This window comes from Megalops cyprinoides, chromosome 19 (genome assembly GCF_013368585.1).
Source record: "Megalops cyprinoides isolate fMegCyp1 chromosome 19, fMegCyp1.pri, whole genome shotgun sequence".
Classification (NCBI taxonomy): domain Eukaryota; kingdom Metazoa; phylum Chordata; class Actinopteri; order Elopiformes; family Megalopidae; genus Megalops; species Megalops cyprinoides.
This window is the reverse complement of record NC_050601.1, coordinates 23,222,553-23,248,117: the sequence shown is the minus strand read 5'-3', so window position 1 is coordinate 23,248,117 and position 25,565 is coordinate 23,222,553. Positions and strand designations below refer to the sequence as shown.

General features: G+C 44.9%; 2 protein-coding genes across 5 annotated transcripts in view; one reads left to right on the top strand and one right to left on the bottom strand.

The window, feature by feature from the left end:
* The window catches only part of carhsp1 (calcium regulated heat stable protein 1), a 31,505-nt gene extending 13,480 nt beyond the window's left edge, over positions 1 to 18,025 (top strand). Inside the window, exons 2-4 of the mRNA XM_036553536.1 lie at positions 10,945 to 11,190; positions 12,169 to 12,291; positions 15,678 to 18,025. Of these exons, the coding sequence (XP_036409429.1) occupies positions 10,991 to 11,190; positions 12,169 to 12,291; positions 15,678 to 15,840 (486 nt within the window). The 5' untranslated portion in view covers positions 10,945 to 10,990 and the 3' untranslated portion in view covers positions 15,841 to 18,025. The remainder of the gene's footprint in view (positions 1 to 10,944; positions 11,191 to 12,168; positions 12,292 to 15,677) is intronic.
* Positions 17,962 to 25,565, bottom strand: part of LOC118795152 (4-aminobutyrate aminotransferase, mitochondrial-like) — a 33,685-nt gene continuing 26,081 nt past the window's right edge. For all 4 annotated transcript variants that reach the window (XM_036553529.1, XM_036553531.1, XM_036553530.1 and 1 more), the window contains exons 10-16: positions 25,410 to 25,473; positions 25,063 to 25,211; positions 24,406 to 24,543; positions 22,583 to 22,750; positions 21,360 to 21,506; positions 20,317 to 20,428; positions 17,962 to 20,019 (exon numbers count right to left, since the gene is read on the bottom strand). In XM_036553529.1, coding sequence (XP_036409422.1) covers positions 19,898 to 20,019; positions 20,317 to 20,428; positions 21,360 to 21,506; positions 22,583 to 22,750; positions 24,406 to 24,543; positions 25,063 to 25,211; positions 25,410 to 25,473 — 900 coding nt within the window. In that variant the 3' untranslated portion in view covers positions 17,962 to 19,897. The remainder of the gene's footprint in view (positions 20,020 to 20,316; positions 20,429 to 21,359; positions 21,507 to 22,582; positions 22,751 to 24,405; positions 24,544 to 25,062; positions 25,212 to 25,409; positions 25,474 to 25,565) is intronic.

The window sequence follows — 25,565 nt, the reverse complement described above, 5'->3', positions numbered from 1 at the left end:
TTGTTTGGGTTATGTTACCCTGCTCCCTGTAACGCTTTTCTTTGTCTTATTGGGTTGGAGAGGAGATTATGAGGCTGTTACCACAAGCCCAAAACATGTTAGTGTGGCTCAGTGCAGTCTAACCACAGTACACTACGTCCCTTTGTACTTGAACCTCAGATATTCAAGGGACAGTTTGTCTTCCAACCCAGATTTTGAGGTGAAATCAAAAGTGGGTTTTTCAATCTTGTCAGTGCTCTAAAATGCTGATGAGTGCCGCTTTGGAACAGAAAACATTAGTTTTCTGTTAGAAAACTGCAGGCGTGCCACTCAAGGTCAGAAGCTACAGGTTGAAAGAACTCGTTTGCAGTTTGATTTTTTTGACCGATGAAATTCACTGTTTGTTTGAGTGCCATGCATTTTTGTTGATTGTGAGGGTCGCTGATCTCAATGCTGAGAAGCAGCCAATGTGAGGTACTTAACTTCAACCTATGACTCGGTGAAAGGCAAAGCACATTGTAGTTAACTTGACAAAACTGTGGAATCTGTTCAGACAGCTCAGTAACAACCTTTGTGACAAAATCTAATTCCTTGGGGGACCAGGGACTTCACAAATGCACTTTGTTCCAGATTCGCAGTCACTTTTAGAACAACAAGGACAATAAAAAAGCACAGTGGAAGTCGCCATTCAGAGAACAGGAATCAGGAATTGGTTATTGTAGCTATATAAAGACTAACATCCAAGCATATTAGACTTTTGGCATCTTTGGAACTCTCCAACAGGAAGGGTGGGGAGCCTGTTTCCTGTTAGACCCCCCTGCAGTCCCCCGAATTACACCCCTCAGAGCTGGTGGTAAGCTTTTGTTTGCACTCCTCCAGAGCAGTCTTCCTCTTTGGCTGGCACTGTTACTCTTCAGACGCCCACACACACGGCGAGTAAGAACATACTTCAGGGGGTCGTTTTCATTTGCCTAAACGGGTTTGTGTAGCGTTCTGGGTGCGCTGCGGCGCAGTATTGGACATTTCACGTTCGAGTCGCTGAAATGCGCATCGCCCGCGCTAATCCGTGTACCTCCCCTCGCCTGATTAAGTTTGAGCGGCGTGCCAAGGCTCCCTCGACCGTTTTGACGGTGGCGCATTCTCCCACTCCCATTGTGCGAGCTGAGTGAGGGCTCACTCGACCGGCAAAGTTATTTGCCTGCGTTGGCTGCTTTTCAAAAAGCAAGCTGTGGTTCGAGTCTGCAGCGCCGGAAAATTCCACCCTGTCAGTTTCTCTGCTCCCTGAGAAAGATCTCGCCCCTCCTGGCAGGGGCCTTCCTTGTTCTGCACCTTAGCTAAGGCCCTTTAGCCTTCAGTTTCAGTCAATGAAATTAGTCTTGTTCCGTGGTATATTCTTTTCTTGTTCGGCATTCTCAGGTTTGGCGATCGAAACAGAAAAAGTTACATTTTTGCACATTCTTCATGGAGATTGGGCAGGTACTTGTCCTTAGACTGAGATTTCTCCATATGGGGTGCGAAATAGTCCTCGTAGACCGTTTGGATTATCACATGGAGTCAGTTCCCCTGCCCTAATTTGCAGGGATTGGATTCCTTGGATTCAGTAAAAAAAATCATTTTTGCATATTTCCCTAAGGACAAAACAGGTTTGGTTGAGCATACTGAAGTGCACCCATGTCTTGTATCTGCTGGTCTCCTGTCAGCACTTATTTTGAATATCCTTTTAATGAATCAATGAAGCTAATGAAAATGGTCACGTTCTGACAGGCAAAGGACTTAAGGAACTAGCTGGCTTACAACCAAGCTCACTAAGAGGGAGGAAATGAGTTTAAGATGTTTTTTGAATCAAAGGAATAGCATACATTGAAAGTACAACCTCTAACATAACATGTCTTTGAGCTCGCCCTTCAGGGGAGTAATGTCATAGTGGGGGCCTAATTTGGCTCTGTGATTGGATTCACTCACGACCATTGGAGAGTCAGACTACACACTGTAAACTGTGTTTGAAGCTTCTTGCGCACTGGTAGCACTCCACCACAGGCCACAAGCGCTCTTCTCACACATCCTGTTTCGTGAAACTTGGATTCATCACATTGGTGTTTGCCCTTAGCAATATGAAAATAAAAAGGTGCCCATTGAAAACAAAACTGGCCCTCTGACGAGCAGCAAAAAAGATACTGTCCGCTCTGAGGTTGACTTGTCTGGAGAAATGACTTCAGTCCTTGGCTCAACACTGTTTTTTGGGGGAATTTTGGGGACATTTATCGTTTACATTATGATCCGTTTGAAGCAGTGAGTTATTCCCTGGGAAATTCACGATTTGCGTATTTAAATATTTGCGCCAGGCAGCTCTTTCTGTTCCCAGGCCACAGAGTGCCACGCTCTTTAAAAGAACAAACGAATGTTTGTCTTACATAACAGGTTTTTAGAGTGTTGTTACATAAATATGAATATCAATCACTTGTCTAATACATAATTACACTCCTTTATTAAAAAATGTGGTTTGTTTTCTGTCAAATGAATACCTCCCTATGGGAGCAGTTTAGCACAAGCTGACTGGCCACTGACAAGCTGACAGTGGTCTCTAGAACACATGCCCCTATGTGTGGTGTGGGTCTCCTGGGGACCTGGACATAAAAGGGTAAATCCTGCTGACTTGCACCATCCCATAAAAGATTAATAAACACATCTCCTGACCCTGAGAGCACGGGACAGGCGCTGGGAGTGGGGGAGGGGCATGGGTCCAGCACCACCATGCTGCTGTGGTCAGCACCATGCCCCTCAGCGGGACAATGGGCTGCCCAGAAACCCTGCGCCCCCCCCCTCCCCTCTGGAACATGCCGGAATGCGGCCGTCCCTGACCCCCGCGTGCTGTTTTTCAGCGCTGCGGTTTTGTCACCCGTGGCAGTTTGATAGCTGGCAGAGGTCAGCCAGAGGATGCCCTTTGTCTAACTGGTTTACACCAGTTTCTGCTGACTCCACCTCATGGAATGGTAACACATGTCAAAACAGAAAATCTCAAGTCTAAGAGGATGATTTCAAGCTTGTCAAAACTTGGGTCCACTGTGCCTATGCAAATATGTTTTCTTCCACTTGTGTCCCATTTTAAGCATATGTTTGAGACTGCGGTACATTTCCTTTGTTCTAAAACCTAATAAATGTATTCCCTGTTTTTGGGGTTTAATCTTGTATGTTGGTGTATCATATACATATACATTCCTTAGGGATGTATATTCTCATCCTCTCTCTTCAAACAGCCATGTCATGCTAATAACATTGAAAAAGCCCAGAGAAGGAAGTGCAGTTCCCATGTCAGCAGCCACTGTGCAGAGTGAGCAGCACGTGGTTGTGTTTGTCCCCCCGTTGGCACCAGGATGTCGGTGTTTAGTGCCTCTGTCGCTGGCTCTTGTGTGTGGTGACTGAGCAACAGTGCTCAGAAGCCCGTTAGTCTTATTTATGATGGGTGGTCTCTCAGAATTTTAAAGGTCTTTTTTATTGTACTGTTTTGTTTTATTGTGGGCTTTTACCATACAGTGTGGAGACTAAATTGTCAGTATGGTGTCAAAATTATTGACTGAATAATGTCCTGGTCAAGTCTTGTTTGTCTTGTTTTGAGCTGTTTTTGTCCCTTCCTTGGGTGTTCGTGTGTGTGTGTGTGTGTGTGTGTGTGCGCGCGCAAGCATGCATGTGTTAGTTTGCAGTGCATGTGACTGCTCTGAGTTCCAAGGAAATCGTGATGTGTTTGTTGGAACTTTGGTCACACAAAATGACGTGCGTGCCCCACCCAGTCAGTGCTTCTACCTTTTGTCTGACCTGACACGTTATCTCTTACACACTCTCGCCTTCTTATATATACAGATATTGATTACAGCATATCCTTCAGTCTCACGCAGGCCTATTCCATACGCTGTCTGAGCGGGTAAACAGATGGTCTGTGGAGGAAGTGAAAGTCACTTGTTTTGGACGTTTGAGCGCGCCTGGTTAGTGCTGCTCGAGGCCTTAGGTGGCGCGCTGCCGTTGTAAACAGGGCTTGGTCTGGACGGAGGAAGCTTAGGAAGTGAAACCTCCCTCTCTTGGATGGGAAACTGAACTCTCCCAGGGAAAATCGGAGCGGAGTTTCCTTGAACCGGCTCACAGACGCCGTGTGACCTTGCTGGATTTGTTGGTTGTTTTTTTTTTTGGATTTCATGATATTTCTCGAATGCACAGCACAGCCTCTGAGCCATTCCTTTTTCCCATCTGCAGATTCATATTTTTCATTTTTGACTTTGGCCCGGTTGATGCGACCATCAAATGCATTACATGGCAAGTTATTAAATGTAGGGCTGTGCAGTTTAATTTGATACCGGAGCATTCCACGCATTAAACCTGAATTAAACCTGCACCACTTTGGTGTAACTAATATCACACTGCAAAGAGATCTGCTGTCACTCGCACTGAGGCATTTAACACTGATTTAATAGCAAAGAACTGCACTTATATGCAGCCTTCTGTCTGTTGTATGGAATTTCCTTCAATGTTTATCTAAGCATATGAACACTGATCTAAGCTATTGATTTGTGACCTCATGGTGGAATAATAGAATAGTCAGGCTCACCCAGTAGCCCATTAAGAGATGGAAACCAAAGCCCTCATATACTCGGCCCTCCAGGAATTGTGCTCGGAGCGCCTGCTGTAAGCCACACCCCGCTGGCCCTGACTGTGTGGGCAAAGAACCCCTCAGTGGGGCAGCAGCATCTGCCGTGTTCGGGGGCGGGGGGCGCAGAGCGTCTTCGCTTGTGGTGTGGCGTAAAGCGAGATGCCCCGGAGACAGGGCGTTTTCGCGAGGTTTCCTCATTACACCAGTCGGCCTAAGTCCCTGTTCAGTGTGTCTGCAGGTCCGCAGGCTGCCAGGAACACAGGAGGCTTGACCTGTAGGCCTGACGTTTAGCGCCGTTGCTCCCGCGGGCCTCGTCACGCACGCCCTGACATCACACGTTGTTATGCACGACCACCTTCCGCCAGGTGACTCCCCACAGACGTCTCCCCGGGCTCCGGCCACCGGCGTCAGTCACGGAGCCTTTGATCCGTCCAGCTGCAGGTCCAGGCAAGAATGAGAGCGCTGCACGCTGCAGACTGACCTCTGATTGAATCTGCGTGGTTTGATTCAATTTCGAGACACTCCTGGTTAGCCGAAAGGGGAAGCTTATTTCATTACCATCGGCGTCGGAAAATGCTCAGCACTGACCTGAGCCGGTTTGCTCCTTTGTGGTGAATGGCTGGATGTCTCCGTTCCCTGCTTTTCCTCCCTGCAGCATTGTCTTTTTGGGGACATTTTTATTTATATTTATTTTCTTCCGAAGGATAAGAGGCTACCAGGGTGTAGGGCTGGCGGGGGGGGGGGGGTGCTCTGCAACATTCAGGTCAGCACTGACTAAAGATCTCGCTGTCAATCTTTCAGTAATTTTTTCAGTCATCTTTGAACCTTTATAAGTAAATACACAGAGGCCTCAAATAAATTTGAAGTTATGATGTTAAAAGTGTGTTTGAGGATGTACTTGGCAGATAGTGTTTCGTTTCATACTGGGGATGTGTCATTGGCCTTCTGGAGGCTTGGTATCCCCAGCATAACCTCTCTCCCTGAGTTTTATTTTTATATGGAACCACTGTACCACTTTTTTAAACTGTGCAGATATGCTGAAAGATTAGTGGAAGAAGAAGGAAGGGGTTAAGACTATTGTTCACTGGGTAGTGGTAAACAGTTTAACAGGGATGACCTCTCCTGGCCCTGTTGGTTACATGAGACCTTCGAGATGTTTGTGCCTTTTTAACACTGCTTCCCGTCCAATAAACGTTATAGTGCGTCATTGCACAGTACTGCCCAGTCACCACACATCAAAGCTTTGACACGGTGGAAACGATTACAGGTCAGAGGCCCAGAACAGCAATTTTAGCCAACACTGTAATCTACTGGAGGTGCGAAAAGGACGATTCGTTACGGTGTCTCCAGGGATACCACCTGACAGTCATTCGACTGGTTGCCATGGAGAGCGCCCTTAGGAACATCCTGAAAGGTTTTGAACGGGACACCGTCTCAGGAAGCTCATTAGTCTGGGAGGTAATGTTGCCTTTCGACGGAGAGGCTTTCAAGAGAACCCTCTAATTCTCTGAATTGATAAATTCTCCCACTTTAATTGGGCCGTTCCACTCAGCCGGCTTCACGTCATGCTGCGGAGCCTCTTAATAGCATTTCATCATGATTTCATTTGTATTGTACCTCATCCTTATCATCCTGTGATCTCGCTGTGATCTCTGCTCATCTCTTTTTCGGTGTTTAAGCTTATCTTGCTGTCTTTTGCAGTGCATTGTTTTTTTTATTCGGCTAACCTGCTCCATTTCCTGTTATCGTCTCTCTGCACTTTCTTTTTCTGTTCTCTGTTATTGCTGATATCATTCTGTCAGGTTTTTTTTTTTTTTTTTTTGTCCTCCTGTCATTTTCCCATGCCCCGTAGGTGAGAAAGTTCAAACTGAGCTAACGGTCTGAGACCTGGGTTGAATTAGGTTCAATTAAAAGGAATTGTTCCTTTTTTTTCTTCACAAACACGATCGAGTGTGTTTCTCACAAACGGGTTTAGTGGTCCCCCAAAATGAGTTTTTGTTTTGTTTGCATTGGGAAAGGAGTAACATCTCTGTTCACCAAGTTTACAAAGATAATGACAAATGTCGATTGAATCCTGGCCCAAGTCTTAAACTGCTTTGCATTTCTGCCTTCAGCAGTATCAGGCCTGATTGCAGTGGGCAGCATTGTGACACAGCAGTGTGGCACAGCGATAAGGAGTAGGGCTTTTAACTGAAAGGTTGATGCTTTGATTCCCTCCTGGGACACTGCTGTTGTACCCTTGGGCCAAGGTACTTAACCAACAATTGCCTCCGTAAATACCCAGCTGTATAAATGGATATAAATCGCTGCTCTGGATAAGAGTGTCTGCTCTATGACAATAATGTAATTTAATCTAATGTTGCTTTGCACCATTGTAATACCTGCTGTGGCACCCCCTTGCTTTGCAAGGGCTCTCTGACTGTCCTACTGCAAAGGGCTGCTGTCCAGAGCTCACCAGGATTGATGGAATTGATTTCATTAGCTAATGCATGGTCTCATTAACTGTCTTTCAAATGCAAAGTCTGGCCCAGTCATGGCAGGCAGTGTCACAGGACAGGCTGATTTGAACGAATGATTGCGGACCTTGTACTTGGACGCATTTACACTGTAATCGGTGATAGAGCTGAGAGTTAAGGGCATGTTTAAATGACCAATAAGGTTAAAGTCTGCACCCTTATGTAATTCCACAGTCTTCTCTTAAATGTCACAGAGTGCTGCGATTAACCATCCCTCCTAAGCATTTGCGCATGGATCTACAACTTCACTTGTGAAAGAACCCTCTCAAAAAGTTTATGTATAACTTATTCGTCTTATGTAATCTTTATTTATCAAGCAAGCTCATAAAATCCCAATGGTATAGGTTTGTGTACATATATTTATATAGTGCATACTGTATTTACAACTGAGACTGGTCACAAAGTGCTGTGCAAATAGCACAGTGGATTTTCCAGGGGGAATCAAAAACCAGTAAATCCCAGGTCAATTGGTGGAAAAAAACAGGAAAATTATTCCTTTACCCTGGGAAAAGATGGTTGAAAGACTCCTGGAAAATGGTGGAAATGTTTACAAAGGGATAACATGAACAAACCATCAGTTAATGGCAACAGTGCCATTCCATAGCCAGTGAGGTGGACAGGGGATGACAAGCTGGCCTCGGGCGGGTTGCTGATGGGGACTCGCCATATGACGGCAGACAGTGCAGTGATGGTCCAGTCATCTTGTTCTTTTCAGCAGGTAGATCAGCAGGTGGCGATGCCTCAGAAACAGTCTGAAGTTCCGGCAGGTGTTCTGGAGTGGAAGGGGAGAAGGAGAAGCCATTATCAGGGAGATGTACATGGATCGAGAGAGGATCAACACTTTATATATAGACAGACACACTGTATATAGGCAGACACTCTAAACAGAATGACCTACAGAAAATGATTGCATGTAATAAGGCCACATGATCAACAGAACATATAGTATGTCGAGATGTGATAACTGGTGCCATACTGAAGCCTAAATGCTACAGAAAGTCCAGATTTCAACAAGTAGTGTCAAAGTACAATTTTAGTACAATTAAAATACAAAAGGTCAAGATTTGAGTGCTGTAACATTTGACATTGAGCCTCGTATAACATTCTTCATATTTTGGGTCAATATTTTACCATTTATTGAGACCGGTTGCAGTTTCATAAGGAAGGGCTTTGCCTTTATGATTTTATGTGTATGTTGGCGATTCTTGCTGAGATTGCTGCCCCTAGCATATATGTGTTAAGTCAACACCTTCATTCCAGCGCTTGGATGTGACATTTGGAGGGTAAAAGGCTTACACAATAATTTTAAAGCTGTTTCCACTGAGCACCTCAATTTAATGCCTAAGGCTGTTTTTGTGGAGTGAATAATTAAAGATGACAGTCAATGGTGCCAACACCTGTTACAACAGGAAATGATGGAACAGGAAGTGATGTGAATGAGACACAAAAAAGGTTTCGAAAGGTAGTTAGGCAATAGCATAATGTTTACAGGGTCAGTATTACATTAGCAGGTAAAATAATTTTATGCTTCGTTTAAATAAAAAAAGTGTTGGCCTGTTATTGTAGTGACAGTAGGAGTCTTGCCCAAGGAGATCTGATAGCAGTTTTTTTTTAATGCAGTAGCCACATCAAGACATTATCTGAGGTCTAAACTGATTTTGAAGTACTCTGTTGACCACTTTGCCTTCTGGGATGCTGACCTGTGAGCTATAAGCTCGAGCACAGTTAAACGATAAGACGTTTTTGTTAATTTGTTGGTCAGTGCACAAAGGCGCGGAGTCTTGGCAGGGCTGGCTCACACAGTAGCCTCCCTGATGCAGATCACCTGCGTAACCCAACACCCCGCAGGAGTAAACGGCACCGTGTGCTTTTCCAGGATATCGGCCCTCGTCGGAGCAGTGTGAAAGAGGCCAGGTTCCTCTACAGGGTTCCTTCGAAGAGGGGGGCGCTTTGGCATTGCAGGACCTCTTGGCACATCCAGCCCTGCGGAAAAGCAGAGCGCTGCGAGTTTGAGTCCCCAGTGGTGTCTGTATCATCTTCAGACGGACGGCGCAGTGCCTCACATCAATCTGTAGTTCTCAAATGCTCATGAGGAAAATGGAAAATAGTTTGGTTGGCTAAATAAGACATTGACTAAAATGTCAAATATGACATTGGCTAAATAACTAGGCTGTTATAGTCCCTGAACTTTCCTTCGCTTCATCCTTATGCTGGAGTTGGCAGATACTTTTTCTTTTGCTTCAGGTACAGAGCTGACATTATGTAAACTGAAGCAGCCAAGGACTTGCCTTGTGATTTCCACATACTGTGTGTGGAAATGTCCTGAAATTTCAAACTATTTCGTGTGCAAAAGCACTTAAATACATGAATTGAATGAGTCTTTCAAACTGGGACAGATGGATATGCACAACCATAAAAGTACACCATCAAGGAGAGACAGTGATACCCTTGGGCAAGGAACCTAACCTGAGCTCTATACCTCAGTATACAGTACTGCTCTCAGCATAGCATATAATGCTACCTCTCTAATTTTCACCATAGTGCTAATAATGCTTTTGTGCATAAACCCCCTCCCAGTCCTAGTATGAATACGTGTTGGTATCTTCTGTAAAGTTCCAGAAGGTTCATATGAATGACCAGACAACAGGATGTTGATGCATTAGTACTTTTGCAGGGTTCTCTTAGTAGTTAGTTGTGAGTGTGATTAGTTTCGATCATTGTGTTTTTTGAACAGCTCACCATTCTTTAGAAAACATGATGCTGTTCTTTTCAGAGTTGTTTTTGCTCAGTTTGCTCAACAGAGGTATGACTAAATGTGGTATGGTTTATGCAGCTGTAAAAGGGTTATGTGTCAAACGTGTGTAACTTAATATCGAGGCACCTCTCAGAGGAGCTTGACTATACTGAAGAATTTTAAGGAAATGATTCAATGCAAAACAGAACACTCAGTTCTGAACTGCTTGCTTTCTTAATTTTTTCTTTTTTCTGCTGGTGCCTGGTTGCACAGTACCATATAATTTATTCATGGACAAATCTGTTGGAACTTGTTACCTTTGTGTGAGTGAGCGTGTTCACGCAACTGCAAACCGCTAAACTGAACACGTAGCAAAGCACTTAACGCGGATTTAAAGGCAGAATTTGGATGAATTGTTTAGTGAATATTTCACCTCGTCTCCTAAATGGCATAATCTTGGAAGACTTCATGGTAGAGGTGGCAGTATCTGTCTGATTCAGTGTTGCCACTCTTCAGGGCAGAATATTGCTACTCTTTGAATGAAGCTGCTTTACGTAGACAGAAGTTGCTTTTTATAGAAATAAGTTGTTAAGGGAGAAGTTGCTGGGAGGCGGGGGGGGTGTGATGTGGCCATTGTCCAGAGATGGCATGGTATGTTTTCTTTGCTGAGGGTTGTAGCTCATTGATACAAAGCCCGAGTGTCTATTTTCCTGTGTAAGCATCAAGTGTAAAAATGACAAGTAAGATAGAGGAAAAAAGATAAAGCAGAAACTTATATACTTTCCTCCCAGAGAGCAGTCAATGTTTTAAATAAACATTTGTCTTAAACATATCATGTTGAAGACCTACAGACAAAATGTGCCATGGCTAGCTAACATGACCTGGGTATCATTTTGTCAGTGAAGGTGGTATGGAAGCAGTGATTATCTGTTCACCTGTTGCAAGGCGCTGTGCAGATTCACTGATCCCTATATCGCCAGGATAGGATGATGAGCTGACAGAGTTTACCTGGTGTATCCATATAAACAGCAACCGGTGGATCTGCACAGACGGGTCTGACCTTTGCCTCTGCCTCTCAGCCTGCAGGTGTCCGTCCCCAGGGAGGAGGCCTTCCCTTTCTCCAGCATGTCCTCCGAAGCGACATCTCCAGTGCGGGGGGGACCCCAGCCATCATCGCCCGTGTCCCCGGGGTCTCCGGGGTCCCCGCTGTCCCCCAACTCCCTGAGCCTGCCCAAGTTCCGCCCGCGCGACCGCTCGCCCTCCCCAATGCGAGGCTACCTGATCCCCAGCCCCCTGCCGACCCGCCGCAACCGTACCTGCTCCGCGTAAGTGTACCCCCTCCAAACCCCACCCCATCCTTACCCCCTCGAGGGGAGCTGCGGCCTTGCCAGACAAAAGGAAAAAAATAATATGCTGCCCCTTCATTGTGTGACCAGGAGCTCACAAACAGGGGAGGTGGAGGACTTGCCTTGCCCAGTGACGGTCCTCAAGCTGTTTGACTGACAAGCTCGCTAATTTAAGCGCGTTTGAACCCATTAGAGGCGGATTCCTTTTTACTCAACTGCCTTTTGCTTGATTGCTAGCACTCTGGCTTACATACATAAAGGCAATCTCTACGAGCACTTCACATTGCACCATTCTAATTATAAACAGAGCTAATGCTTTCACCACAGGCACAATTTTTTTTTTTCAACGCTAACATCAGCGCATGACTTCCCGCTCTCTAATGGATGATGCACGAGGGGGTACTTGTAAAAGGTCGTTTTCTAAACTCCATATTTTTAATTGCATATGAGTGATCAAAGCAGGTGGCTGCCCTGAACCATTTAAGACATTCATTTTGTATGACAGTGTTGATGTTTCTTAGTTTTAATTGAAACTGCTTGTACCCCATCTCACGTCCTGTTCCTGTCTGCCTCCAGTCCCCAGAATGCACCCTTTTGGCCCATTAGGCTGCTACTCGGATGAAATGGGCAGAAGTTAAAATCCCAAACAGTGAGGGACAAGGCAGCTTAGAGTATAAAGAGCTGACTCTATGGCCAGCTCTATGTGTATCTACAGCTGGAAATAAAACCCAAGGAAAGTGTTTGGTTAGACATACCAAGTTAAGGGCACTCATAAGGCTTTTTTTTATTTGTGCCTGGAAAGTCCTGTCAATGACCTACCCAGTTCATATTGTAGCATAGCCCCACTATGCTATGCGGCATCTAAGTGAATGTAATATCTGTGCAGAAATTAAAGGAGTGAAATATCTCCGTCAGACTGACGCGGGAACCAAAAATCTCCCCGTTTCTTCTCTGCAGCACAGCGCGTGCGTCAGAGGGCCCCGTCTTCACCGGGGTCTGCAAGTGCTTCTCACGCTCCAAAGGGCACGGCTTCATCACGCCGTCTGAGGGCGGCAGCGACATCTTCGTGCACATCTCAGAGTAAGTAAGGAAGAGGCTGTGGAGATGCATGAACTCCATTTCCCATCAGCCACTTGGGTTTCTGCCAAAGACTTACAAGCAACAGAAAACCCAGCTGTTTTATAGGAATGTGCTGTATTGAAAAGGGTAGTAGGAAGGAGGAAAAAAAAAACATAATTGCGAATTGATTCCCATCCTTCAAGGTAGTTAATTTGATTTCTGAATACACTCTTCATCTTGTAATATTGGTCTTTTTATCCATATACTTTGGTTAGGGTTCATGTTGGTGTGTGCTTGTCAAATCTTAGTTAAATGAGTCTGTGTTCTTTTCGAGCAGAGGCTGAGAAATCATTTTGTTACATTTGCTATATTCTTCACTGCGAAGCCACAGAAGCATTAAAATAGTGCAGAGGAAGTTTGATTGTGTTCTGGGGCAAATTAACATTTTTCCTAACAAGTTTTTATTAATGAAATGTACTTTGGCACTTGTTTTCACACAGTTATATTTATTCGCGAGTCTTGTCACAACAGCTGAATGCACAGTATAAGCCAGTGTCTTAAAATTATACTACGATTGCTTGAAACTAGATTGAGTTCTAACTAAATAATAAAAATAATGTCAACATCCTAGTAATTTTTTTCTACTGAGTTTTGGCTTGTGAATACTGACTGAATTTTGTCCTATGAACATAATAATCACAAAACGGTTGTTAACTGGATTCCAGTGACTTTTATATCCCTTATCTGTCCCATTGTAAGGAGGGTGTTAGGATTTTCTGCCAGTTCCATCTGTGAGCAAGTGAGGAGCTCCTGCTTCAGTGGCCTAGAATGACACTGCAGAGCACCACCGCCTTGGTCTGAACAGAGCCTGGTCTGAACAGAGTGCATGATGGAATATTATAGAGACATTATGAGATAAAAAAATGCAATCAAAGCTTTTCACCGTGTTGCACGACTATCATTACTGTTTGTGTCTGTTTGCTTAACAGGCACAGCCACCCAGGACAACATACACATCATAATTTATATATAAATTTCCTGTTCATTTGTACAGCTGGATATTTACCGAAGCAGTTACTATTAAGTACCCTGCACAGCAGTACAGCGGCAGTTAGAACTCTCAACCCTCTGGGTGCCAGTCCTGTAACCTCAGCAACAAACTGTTGGCCTGAATATAATAATCAATGAATGTTGGAAAATGAGTGTTGCTGGTTTTTTTCTACTTTTTTGTTGTAATTGTATCAATAAGTCTGACTTGGCAGACACCACTTCCTGCTCATTTGAGGCATCACTTCCTAATTCCAAGGCTGAATTGGAATCGATCGAGCAACGTTGAGTAACGGTGGGATGCAGCGCCTCTTTGATCACAGCCAAAAGGTACCGTATCTTAATAAAGTGGTATCTCATCCCTGCAGTGAAGAGTGCAGTGGGCGTTCATTTACCTTTGACTCTCCACTCTGGCTCATGTCCCGGTTGCTAGGTGCTTGAAGTGGTTGAAGTGGCTGCTGACGTGGGTTTTTTTTTTTTTTTTTTTTTTTTAATTTTATTTGTATTTTTTAAACCTACGGCCACCTCATCGATGAGGCAGAGATGTATGGGAAGGGGTCCTGTGCTCTGAGTCACTCACGGGGGCAGCTTCCTCTCCTCCCCCAAACCGAGAGAGATAAGACGAGATTGGAGATCGGAGATGAGAGAGACAGAGCGAGAGAAAGAGACAGAGAGAGAGAGAGAGAGAGAGAGAAAGTGCTTTCAGCCAGCGGATGGCTCCTGTCCTTGTCATGATGACGACAGTGCGGAGGGTGCAATGGAAAAGCATTGATAACCTCTACCCCCTCCCCCCCCCCACCCCCCCAATGACATCACACTCCGACGTCTTTTACCCGACCAAAGGCAGGACATTCTCCAGAGGCAGGGCTCACTTGAAAAGCCAGCCCCCACACATCCCTTATCACAAAAGCGCGGCTTTGTAGTGGGCGTGAAAGAAAGCGGCGGTGAGAAAAACGGACACAAGAGGTCTACCTGTTCTTCAGCGTGTGGGCATTGTGGCACAGCCTTCTGCTGAGACACGTTTCCCCCTCCAGCGTGCTTTACAAGCTGGAGTTTCTTCCGTAACGTGAGCCTGACACCCGAATTTAACATTAAGGTTAGACTTACGTTTGAGCCAGGCAAGGCTTAATGCAGGAGTCTGACCACATGAGCCAAGTTTGCTGTGTGTTGTGGGTAAAACAAGGCACCGGAAAGCGTTTGTGGCGGACGTCAAAGCGCAGTCAGTGCTGTTCACTGCATGAGGAAATGTAAGCCACCTGGGCCATTTTAGACAGACGTAATGCAGACAGACCTGGTTTATTGAGTAAATTCTCAGATGTTTTGCTCCAGTGCTACATGACACCTGAAGGACTGTCACTGGGCAACTATTAAACACCAGACCATAATATCACTATATTGACAGCAAAGCGACTTGCCAACACGGCAGCTTGCCAATGGTGGACCAGCAGGGGTGTCACCGATATTGGCCCACTGAAGGCAGTTATTCAGCAGAGTAACATTGGCAAGCGGGTGTCATTAGTCGGCTTTTCCATTGCTGGAATGTGAGATGAGGTGAGCTGACGCCCACAGCCCTACAGCCAGACCGTGTAGGTTAGGGGAGGCAGAGAGGTATCTGATCGATACCAATAAAGATGCTCAGAAACGATAGTAAAAAAAAAAATGTGATACAGGAGGCTCGGATCTCCTGCTCTGGCAGGTGGATATCCCCCAGAGGGGAAGCAAACCACAGAGCTTGTCACATAGAAGACTCTACCCTAGACAACAGTATTTAAATAACAGACATCTTTTTCCATAGCTTATACATTTTTGGAAGTTAGGTGATAACTACGTTGAAGTACGTAAAAAGGAAAAAAACAGAAACCCTGATTCTTGCTTGATTTTGTTACACTAAAGATACGTGTTGTCTGTTGTCTTGTCTGGGATTTTTTAGCCCCCATTTTGCTGGTAGATGGCAAGAGATTTCTAGTGAATCATGCGAGGACAAAAAGCCCCTTCAGACCGGTGACTCAGGTGCCTGTCATCGGGCTGCCGTTCCCTGTAAACGGGCGCTCAATGCACCCAGACCGCACTGCGAAGGCAACAGGCAAATGTCTTTTGTCGCATTTCCAGTTACCTCTGAAAAGAGTAGTGCGGCTGCGCTTCGAAGAACCTGCAACACAAAGAGCTGTGCTTTCAGTAATATGCAGGGGCTGCTGTAGAGGTCTAAGACCTGCTTTTACCCTTGAAAAGAATTTTTTAGATTACGTAAGTAAGACACTGTCATTCGCACTGTTAGACTTCACAGTTGTATTCACAAGCCACAATGCAATGAATGCTGAATGTCACCCCTAAAAGGACGTGTTCCCCCTCTTTTCTTGCAGCGTCGAGGGGGAGTACGTCCCCATGGAGGGCGATGAGGTCAGCTACAAAGTCTGCTCCATCCCGCCGAAGCACGAGAAGATCCAGGCGGTGGAGGTGACCATCACCCACCTGGCGCCGGGCACCAAGCACGAAACGTGGTCCGGGAACGTGATCAGCTCGTAGAGGAGACTGGCTGAGCCCACACGCCTCGCCCCGAACTGCCGGCACGCCTTCAGAAAAACGGTGCTCTACTGGACGGGAGGGATGATTGGTCAGTCAGAGGAGTGCGAAGACAGCCATGCTAATTTTTCCCCTTTTTTTCTTTTTTTTTGAGGGGGGTTTGATTGCATTGATATTTTGTTGGAATAAAACACATCTTGGCACTGAAAAAAAGTCACATAAGCATAGCGTAATTTTGTCTTGGGGTGGTTGTGTTGATATTTGAATGGAAGAAAGCATCTCTACACTGAGGAAAAAAATACCTTAAGAAAATGTTTAACTTTTTTTTTATTATTAATCTCATATTTGTTGTTCCATGTCTGTGGCAGAAAAAGCAAATTCTTACTAGCTCAACTCCTTTACCTTATATTCCACATCCTAGACATCATAGGTTCATTTGCTTCATGCCTGCATCTTATTATAATGGAGCATTGGCATGATTGGGTTTTACCATTATTACTGTTACTGTTTTTATCATTCACTACTTTGATCCAGACCTCAGATTTGTCTTCTCTTATAAGTAATATATTAAAATATACTCTCAAAATTCTGAGGAATATTAAACCTATGCCAAGAGACTGTACTGCACAGCTTAGAAAACATTCCAATTATTACCATTATATATGTAAATTTGACCACTGTCAGGTTGCATATAATGGGAAATTTACTGTACAATATTCAACATACAGTATACTCTTTGGAAATTCCATTGTCTGAAAGTCACAGTTTTGCACCTTATTCCTGATTTTAGATTTCCTATTTTCCCATATTTCTTAATGAGGGTTGAGAAATTGCATATTGCTCAAAGACTCTTTGCTGTCAGACAATTTATATTACATTATATTACAATTTATATTATATTATTTATATTGGAAAAACCATCCTCATCTGTCATCCCACATTCCCACATTGGATGTAGTCTTTGCAGGTGAGCTGACATGTCGCAGGACAGATATACTCCAAGCCTTAATGCTGTTCTAACCTTCTGTTGTACATTGTGTTAGATTTATACAAGTGTAGTTTCATTTTGAATGATTTTCACTGATCAGGTATCAAACACAGTTCACACTGCTATGTGCCTGCCTGCTATCAGAATTTATTCTGTACCTGGAATTAAGTGTTAAATAAAATGGAATAGTGAAAATACAGACATCTTTAATATCAGTGTTTGTCTCATTTGCACCATAAGATACATTTTCCAGTTTCACACCTTTGCCTATGCTGGGAATAAATGATGCCAATGTGTTTAAACAGCCACTGATTTACAGATTTTCTGATTAGTAAACTAAACGTAAGGTAAATTAGCAGCTCTGTTCCCCCTGTTGAAAAATGGTCACCCACAGCTTTCCCTGAAACTAAATCACACAAAGCCTCACTTGGATTAATCAAAATGTTGAAGGTTTATTTAAATACACATAGATTTTTCTTTAGACAACAACAGTTAGACCAACTTGAATTAATTACATCAATAATTGGCAATCCTTACTTCACAGAACAGTGTTAACAAAACAGTTTTTTTTTTCTTCATGTCTTTACTTGTTAACGAGGCTGTGGATAAAAACACAATTCTCTATACGGCACTGACTTGCACATTCTTACCACGTTTTTTTTTTTTTTTTTCCTTTTTTCGAGGACATAGTCAAATTCTATCGCCCTAGATCTGAGAGAGAGGCTTAAGTGAACGTTGTCCACAACACTTAAAACACTTAAGAGGCATTCAAAACAATTTACCTATCTTGCATGTTTAAAATGGATTTGGCTGCACCATGGAGAAAATGCCTTAATGTATGTCACTCAATAATACTTGCATGTTATATGGATTCCACAGGTCCATGAATACATCTGGCACCTTAACTGCAACCTGAATTAAAATGATGTAAACAGATGCAAATATATATTTGTACACGTGTATATACTGTTTTTAAATGAGAGATTATAGGAATATTGTCCCCTGGCTTGATTGTGAGTGCAGTAAACTCTGCCCTGGTGACAGTAGGGGGCGCCATTCTCTGCTGTAGTCCATTCACGTCTTGCACATCTGAATTTTAGAGGGGGGTGGAGGGAAATACACACTGGTGTACAACATTTTGGCAGTTGGATTGAGACCTTTATGTCAAAGCTTAAGAATAAAGATAAAAAAAAAAAAAAACCACAAAAAGAAACAACAAAAAATAGCTTCACAACCAGTACTTTAAGACTCAAGATTCGCCCCAAACACCATCACTTTTTGCTGAGTTTCTAAACAAGTGACTCACATATGTTTAAGACTGTCAGACTGGTGTGTGTCACCTGGGCAGTATTCACCTGTGCGCAGTGCTGACAGCGGCTCTAACCCAAGTTGCGTTGCAGCAAAACATAGCAAAATAATGACAATGCCAGGATTGCGAAGTCAGGTTTTAAGTAGCGTATCTAGTGCTTTCTTCTGAACTAGCTGTGCTCTCAAAATGCCCTCAAAATGTCAATGAAAGGATCATAATTACCTTGTGCTGAAACACTGTAGGAACACCACAGACCCAAAATCCATGTACAAACCTAGAGATTTAAGCACATGTTGCCAGTATAACAGTCATATCAGTTTAACAGCTGATAGTCAAAGAGCTATATGGGGAGGGAACTCTAGACAGTTAGGCTATGTAATATTTAAACTGCAATTTCAATGTCTCAATTTATCACCAAAGGGAACAAGTGTTGTGAAGCCTCTTTCCTTATTGTCTATAATGGTGGCACTCGATCCAGGCAAAATTTGTTTTCAGAAATTTTCCTTTCTTGCCAGGAGCAGGAGGGGAGAAGTGAGTATCTGTTAGACGTTCCTGTTAAGTGTCAAAATCTACAAGCTCTCTTTAAAAATAGATTGAACTGTATCTTGTCCCTGACCAGGGGAAAGTTTTCATTGGTTAATTACATTAAGATTTTCCTGAATTTGACAATTTACAACATATATTTGTGCAAGTGCCTGTTTGTTTTTGCTGAGAGCCTATGCTCTGAAGCAGAACTGGGAAACATGAATGTTTTTAATTGTTAATAGCTTACTGAAGTTAGTTTCATTGACAGCTATGCATCAACATTGTTTACCGTTGCGTGTCAGCATCTCTCAGTCTAAAACGCCTACAGATTCCGAACTGCCGTACCAATGACAAATCCATTACAAAATTCACAGCAGCGAGATGCTTTGCGCAGCTCTGAAGCGGTAACACTGGGGACTGGAGGGAGCTAGAGGCAGGATTCGCAGTAGCGGAGCAGTTGATTGGGCGGTAGGCGGACAGGATGCAGACCGCTCCGGAGTCCTTTGCGATGTTGGCGGCTTCTGTCTGACCCTCTCCTCCGTTCCCAAGTCAAACCTGGACTGATCATGGTCATTACAGAGGTGGCTGGGTTGGACGCAAGTGTGACAGATGCAAAGCCCTCGTCAGAAACCATGTGATCCTGGGATGTGACTGCGAGCCACCCCGTGCCCAGCAAGACCCCCCATGCCACACTGGTACTTCAGCTTCACGCTTCGAAAATGCCCCCTGGTACATGCTTTTCCTTTGAGTGCATTGCCTTGTCTTTGCAACCATGTGCCATATTTGACAGTGCTGTTCTGTGCCAAAAAACCCAACAAAAACATCCTTTAGGTAGTGAAAACCAATTCCATTGTCTTCTCATGTCAAATTAGGAGTGATCATTTATGAAACGCAGTACGCTTCATGTACAATTACAAAAATAAAATGAAACCACAAAAAAAACAAAAAAAAAACAAAGAAACAAAACAAAAAGGCATTATTGTGCTTCTGTCCTTGGGGGTCTAGCACGGTACTTGTCACGACTCTCACTGTCATGATGGCTCGTTACCTGGGATTTCTTAAAATCACATTTTCTGTTCTCTGAGCGTCGTGACCCTGCCCCCGAGGAAAGAGAGAGGGAGGGAGGAGGGGAGGAAAAGGTGTGATTGGCTCGTTTGCGATTACGTCGGGATGAATCTCTCTGCGGATTGGACCCTTGTGCTTGGTGGTGGGTGGCGCCTGGCTTGCAGCCACTCCCTCTATTTGTACCTGGCCAGGATGTCATTGAAGATGTTGAGGAAGAGGTGCACGTGGTACTCCTTGAAGACCAGCGCAGGACGGAACCGGATGGAGCGCTCCCCGCAGCCTCCAAGGATCACCCCTGTGGGGCGACAGAAACGAGCTTTGGTTACCTGTGCCCTTTCACTCTCACCCAAATACCCTTGAAATCTGTGCCAACATTCAAAGAGCAACCAGCACATTCCCCAGGTTTATGCTTTTTCAGTCATTCTAAGTACTCTCTGATTCATGCATAGTGGCCATTTCCTTACATCATTCACGTGAACTGTAAGCATCAGCTGTTTTTGGTGCTGTAGTCCTGTTCACATCACTGCATTCACCCACGGGCACGGTCATTTAGCGGTCAGCCCTTAGAACCGTGGCTTAACCGTGCTCTTACCCTTGTCCCTGGCCTTGGCGATGAGGGCGTTGCGCGTGGCATCGTCGCAGACGTCGACGGCGCAGAACGTGCCCTGGCCTCTGGCTGCGCTCAGGATGTGAGGGTACTGAGCCTGGAGGAGAGACGGCCGGGTTACAGACATGACTGGACACAAGACACGCCCTGTTATAGACACACCTGGAAACAGACACGCCCTGTTATAGACACACCTGGAAACAGACACGCCCTGTTATAGACACACCTGGACACAGACACGCCCTGTTATAGACACACCTGGAAACAGACACGCCCTGTTATAGACACACCTGGAAACAGACACGCCCTGTTATAGACACACCTGGAAACAGACACGCCCCGTTATAGACACACCTGGACACAGACACGCCCCGTTATAGACACACCTGGACACAGACACGCCCCATTATAGACACACCTGGAAAAAACCTGCCCAGTTATAGACACGACTGGACACAGACACGCCCCATTATAGAAACACCTGGACACAGACACGCCCCATTATAGACACACCTGGACACAGACACGCCCTGTTATAGACACACCTGGACACAGACACGCCCTGTTATAGACACACCTGGAAACAGACACACCCTGTTATAGACACACCTGGACACAGACACGCCCCATTATAGACACACCTGGACACAGACATGCCCCGTTATAGACACACCTGGACACAGACACGCCCTGTTATAGACACACCTGGACACAGACATGCCCCGTTATAGACACACCTGGAAAAAACCTGCCCAGTTATAGACACGACTGGATACAGACACACCAAAAACCAGACACGACTGGATACAGACATACCCAGTTACAGACATTCACAGATACAGATATACCCAGTTATAGACACCCTTGGATACATACATGCCTAGTTAGACATACCCGCTCATAGACAGCTCATTTTCAAACATGCCTGGATACAGATATGCACGGTTACGCACGCACACCTGGTAAAAGAGCTGCCTGGACACACTCACACCCAGTTACAGATGGCCCAGACGGCAGAGTGTTGGTACCTGGAGGTCGTACAGGCCGTGGAGCAGAGCCTTCCCAGAACGCGTCACCTCCTCCAGCAGGTTCTCCCTCTTAATCACGTTCAGCACCTCGGCCAGGAACAGGTTTTTGGAAGGGTCTCCCATCCACGTGTTGAAGATTCTGTATGGCTGTGGGGGACACAAAGATCCATACTACAATCTGCTGCATGATCTTGAACGCTGAGCCGGGTATCAGCTCGGTCCTCATGACAGCTAATATTATCTATCCCAATTACAAAGCATATCGCAACAAGCATGACTATACTCTACTCAGTTACACACATGGGGTCTCCACTCCCTCACAAAGACTTCATTCTGTAGTTGTAGTTAAAAGCTACAATTGACTTGGTCAGTTTAAAATATTTATATGTATGAATGCTACATTTGCTACATGCATAATGACATAATGATATGCTGGAATGCATTTTGGCCCCCGAATAAATGTTTCAGAAATTCACTTGAGCAGAAATTCAATTTAAAGGAAGAAAATTGCATTACTGATTTGTACTGATAAATCAATACATTTCAACGGCCCTATCTGAGCTGCACTGTCTTCGGCTTTTCCTTTATTCTGAATCCTGATACTGCAGTTGCTGCAACACATTATTACCACAGCCCATTCTGTCTTTCAATAAAGTTCAAATTAAATGAAAAAGTCCATTTCCATGTTTTACAAAATCCAACAAATGAGAAAAAACCCACAGATGCACTGCCCCAGTTGTACAGCAGGGGGCAGTGTTGGCCATCATCAATTTTGCTGTTGCAGCCATAAAAAAAGTCATCTATAAAGACTACAAAAGCTACTGCTTATGATACATGAGAAGAATGTTCTACTCTCCTACGGGCCAGAGAGGACCCAAGATACGGCCACAGTGTCTGAATCACTGAGCTGGCTGGCTGCCTCCCCCTTTCGGAGGTAAAATTTAAACTGAAAACCAGATCACCGTTACCTACATAGGAGAAAAAGCATTATTTGATGATTAAAATAGCTGTGTTTTTAAATGTTGACTGTCAACTGACAATGTATAACTGGCATCTATAGCAGACACTGAAATTCATTTCAATATCTGTGGAAAAAGTCGCTGAGCATTAGTGGAACGCCCCATGGGGGAAATGTCCATTGGGCCGTCGCAAGCACATATCAGGTCCATGGCCCATGTCCAAGTGGACATTTTCTCCGGGTTCGGACTCCTAGGGGTGGTCACCTTGTCGGCCGTCAGCTCGTCCTTGTGGAAGTAGCCGCCCGTCAGGAGCTTCTTGCTGAAGGAGACGACGTCGGCGGGGTCCTCCATGCCCCAGTGCTCGTGGGCCCAGAACTTGCCTGTGCCCCCACCCCCGGTCTGCACCTCGTCCACATGGAATGCGCAGCCGTGCTGTGGAGATGAGAAGGGGGAGGTGGCGATGAGAGACACCGACAGCACCGAGATACACTGCAAATCCCCTCATTCAAGGAGCCGTTGTGATGCTCTGACACTTAACCAGAATATGCACTCAACCACTGTATTTTAACAGGCGTAAGTGATGTTGGTGGGACTGAAATGAACATTAAGAGGTGCCACACATCCTGTGTGAATCTAAGAAGAAACAAAAGCTCCTGACAGCTGCATATGTTCAGGACTGTGACATTATTTACGTGCACGTAAATGGGTTTCACTGATGACAACAGGACTGAAACAAGACAAGCAGCACATTCTGAATTACGATGGAGCAACAATTCCAGGGGACTGAGCGTAATCTGTCATTTATTACAGTTACACACCTAAGCAGTCTGATTTTGCATCCTGCTACCGACTGGCATGGGTAAGAGTGCTTAAGCAGCCACTTCCACAACATGCAGCAGTTTACACAGCAGAACATAAAAGAAACTGGATCTGCTGCGTCATCCGGACTTCAAAAATTGACTTAAAGCACCATCAGCACCTCCTTTCAAACACCCAGAGCAAAAGTCTTAAGTTTGATCAGTCCAAAAGCTCCATGCTCATCGCAGTAAATGAGCATTAGTACGGTCATGCCCTTGTACACTGAGCCCTCTGATACTGAGAATGGAACTGCCAGTGTGATTCCGACGTGCCTGGCATGGTTCTGTAAGGAATATCGGCCTTACAGTCTCCTGTTGAACCCGTTTACAGACAATGGACCCTGGTGTATCGCCAGGCTCATTTACATGCCTGCGGACGTTTCAGTCTATGGCAACCATTTAGTCCATGCATTAGCTTTAAAGTCACTGTTCTTGTGGTGAGAGTGAGCAGGTTTATCAAGCTCTTTGGTCCTGAACAGTGGGGGACTATTATAGTGCATCCTGTGAGGTATAAAGACACTGTGTACCACTTGGTTTTTGCCCTGCGGTACCTGGTGTACTTGTACATTGTTATCACTATTTACTCTCTTCAATGAACCACACTTAACTGGAACCGGTCTGAATTCGGAGGTATCTCAGAAATAGGATTTGTACAGTTCTCTCATAAAATAAAACCAGGGAAAAAATCTGGTTGGACATACCAAGCATTCAGAAATCAGTCTTGTGAAGGTCACTGACTTATAGTGTACTTACATTCAAATTTTCATTTTTTGGCATTTAGCAGATGCTAAAATAATCCAGACTGATTTACAAAGCGTGAGGGCTTGATACACGCTAAACACCCTCCCTGTGGTTTTCAGACGCTCACGTTTTTTTTTAAAGAAAACTGAAATAATAATGATAATTGGATATACCTGCAGTTTTTGAAAAACAGCCTTGGGTGCTTGAAGTACTCGCCATAATCCTGACCACTAAACACAAAGGATGAGCACCACGAGAACACTCCTGTGAAGCTCCTATAATTACCAACAGCTTATCCGATGTTCAGAGAATGCTGTTTGCTGCTAGCGTTTTGGAATGTTGCTTAGTTATGCAACTAGCTTACTTGGGTGTGTACCTCTTTCAAAAACACTGACACACACAAACCTCTACCACATTCATCTAACCATGTCAGGCGTGTGATACAGCTCTCAGGATGAGAGCTTGTCCTTTCAAATACGCCCCTCACACCTTGCGGGCGATGTTCCTCAGGCTGCGGAAGAAGTTGACGGAGGCGTGGTTGTCCCCTCCCTCGGCCTGGATGGGCTCGATCACGATCCCGGCCACGGGTTTGCCCTTCTGCCGCCACTTGACGATGAGGTCCTCCACCTGAAAGGCAAGCCTCGGTCAGCGCGACCGCCCCCAAGCATCTGGCCTCAGGGGTCCACAGTCACCGCCAGAGGGCGCTCTTCACCTGGTATAATGGGCAGCAAGTTGGCAGAGAGTGTTTGAGGGACTGGCCTTGCAAAGAGAAGGTTGCTGCTTCAGATCCTGAGTGTGGCGCTGCCATTGTCTCTTTCAACATCAGGTTTGGTAGGTTAATCTGAACTGCTTCCGTAAATACTCAGCTGTAGAAACTGGTATGTGTACAAAATGTTACGCATGTTGCTGGCCATGCGAGTTAACCTGGAGGAACGTGTCTGCTTCCCAAAATAGCAGGAATGTGTTCCCTTACAAAGCAGTACCACATGTTATAATATTAGCATCAAAGGAGTACAGTTCTGTAATGATGTGAGCTGTAGAAGTTACCCAGGATAATGCACATTAATAATATGATATATGATGATATATAATACGCTGGAGTGAGGGGAGAGGGAGCAGGGGGTGCGGGCGGGTGAGAGGCCTGACCTCCTCCAGGCAGCGGGCTTCTTCCTGGGCGTTCTCCCTCACAAACTCCTCCAGCGGGTAGCGTAGCTTGGGGAAGGGGGCAATGGGCCAGTCGAAGGATGGGACGTCCAGCTTGTGGATGGCCTTAGAGTGTGTCGTCGCCAGGCAACCTGAGAACAAAAGTGGGACACTAGTATAATCTTCCCACAGAGCAATGGAGTGTGGTGGGGAAGAAAAGAAAAAAAGACTGTTTATTTCATAAAAGCAAAGGGGGTGTAGCCTTCTGGTGAAAAAACACTATAGTATGCTAAAGTAATCCACACAAAAAGGCCAGATTTATGTGGTAGTTAGTAATCAGTGCGTCGCACCCATAGTTCTGCCATGGAACCCGCCCATGAAGGACAAGATGCTGAGGTCAGGGCAGCCAGGCATCTGGAAGAGCAACAAACAGAATTATATTCAAAAATCCACCTTCATTTAATACAGCATGCTTAACAAGAACACCATGGAAATTTAGACATATC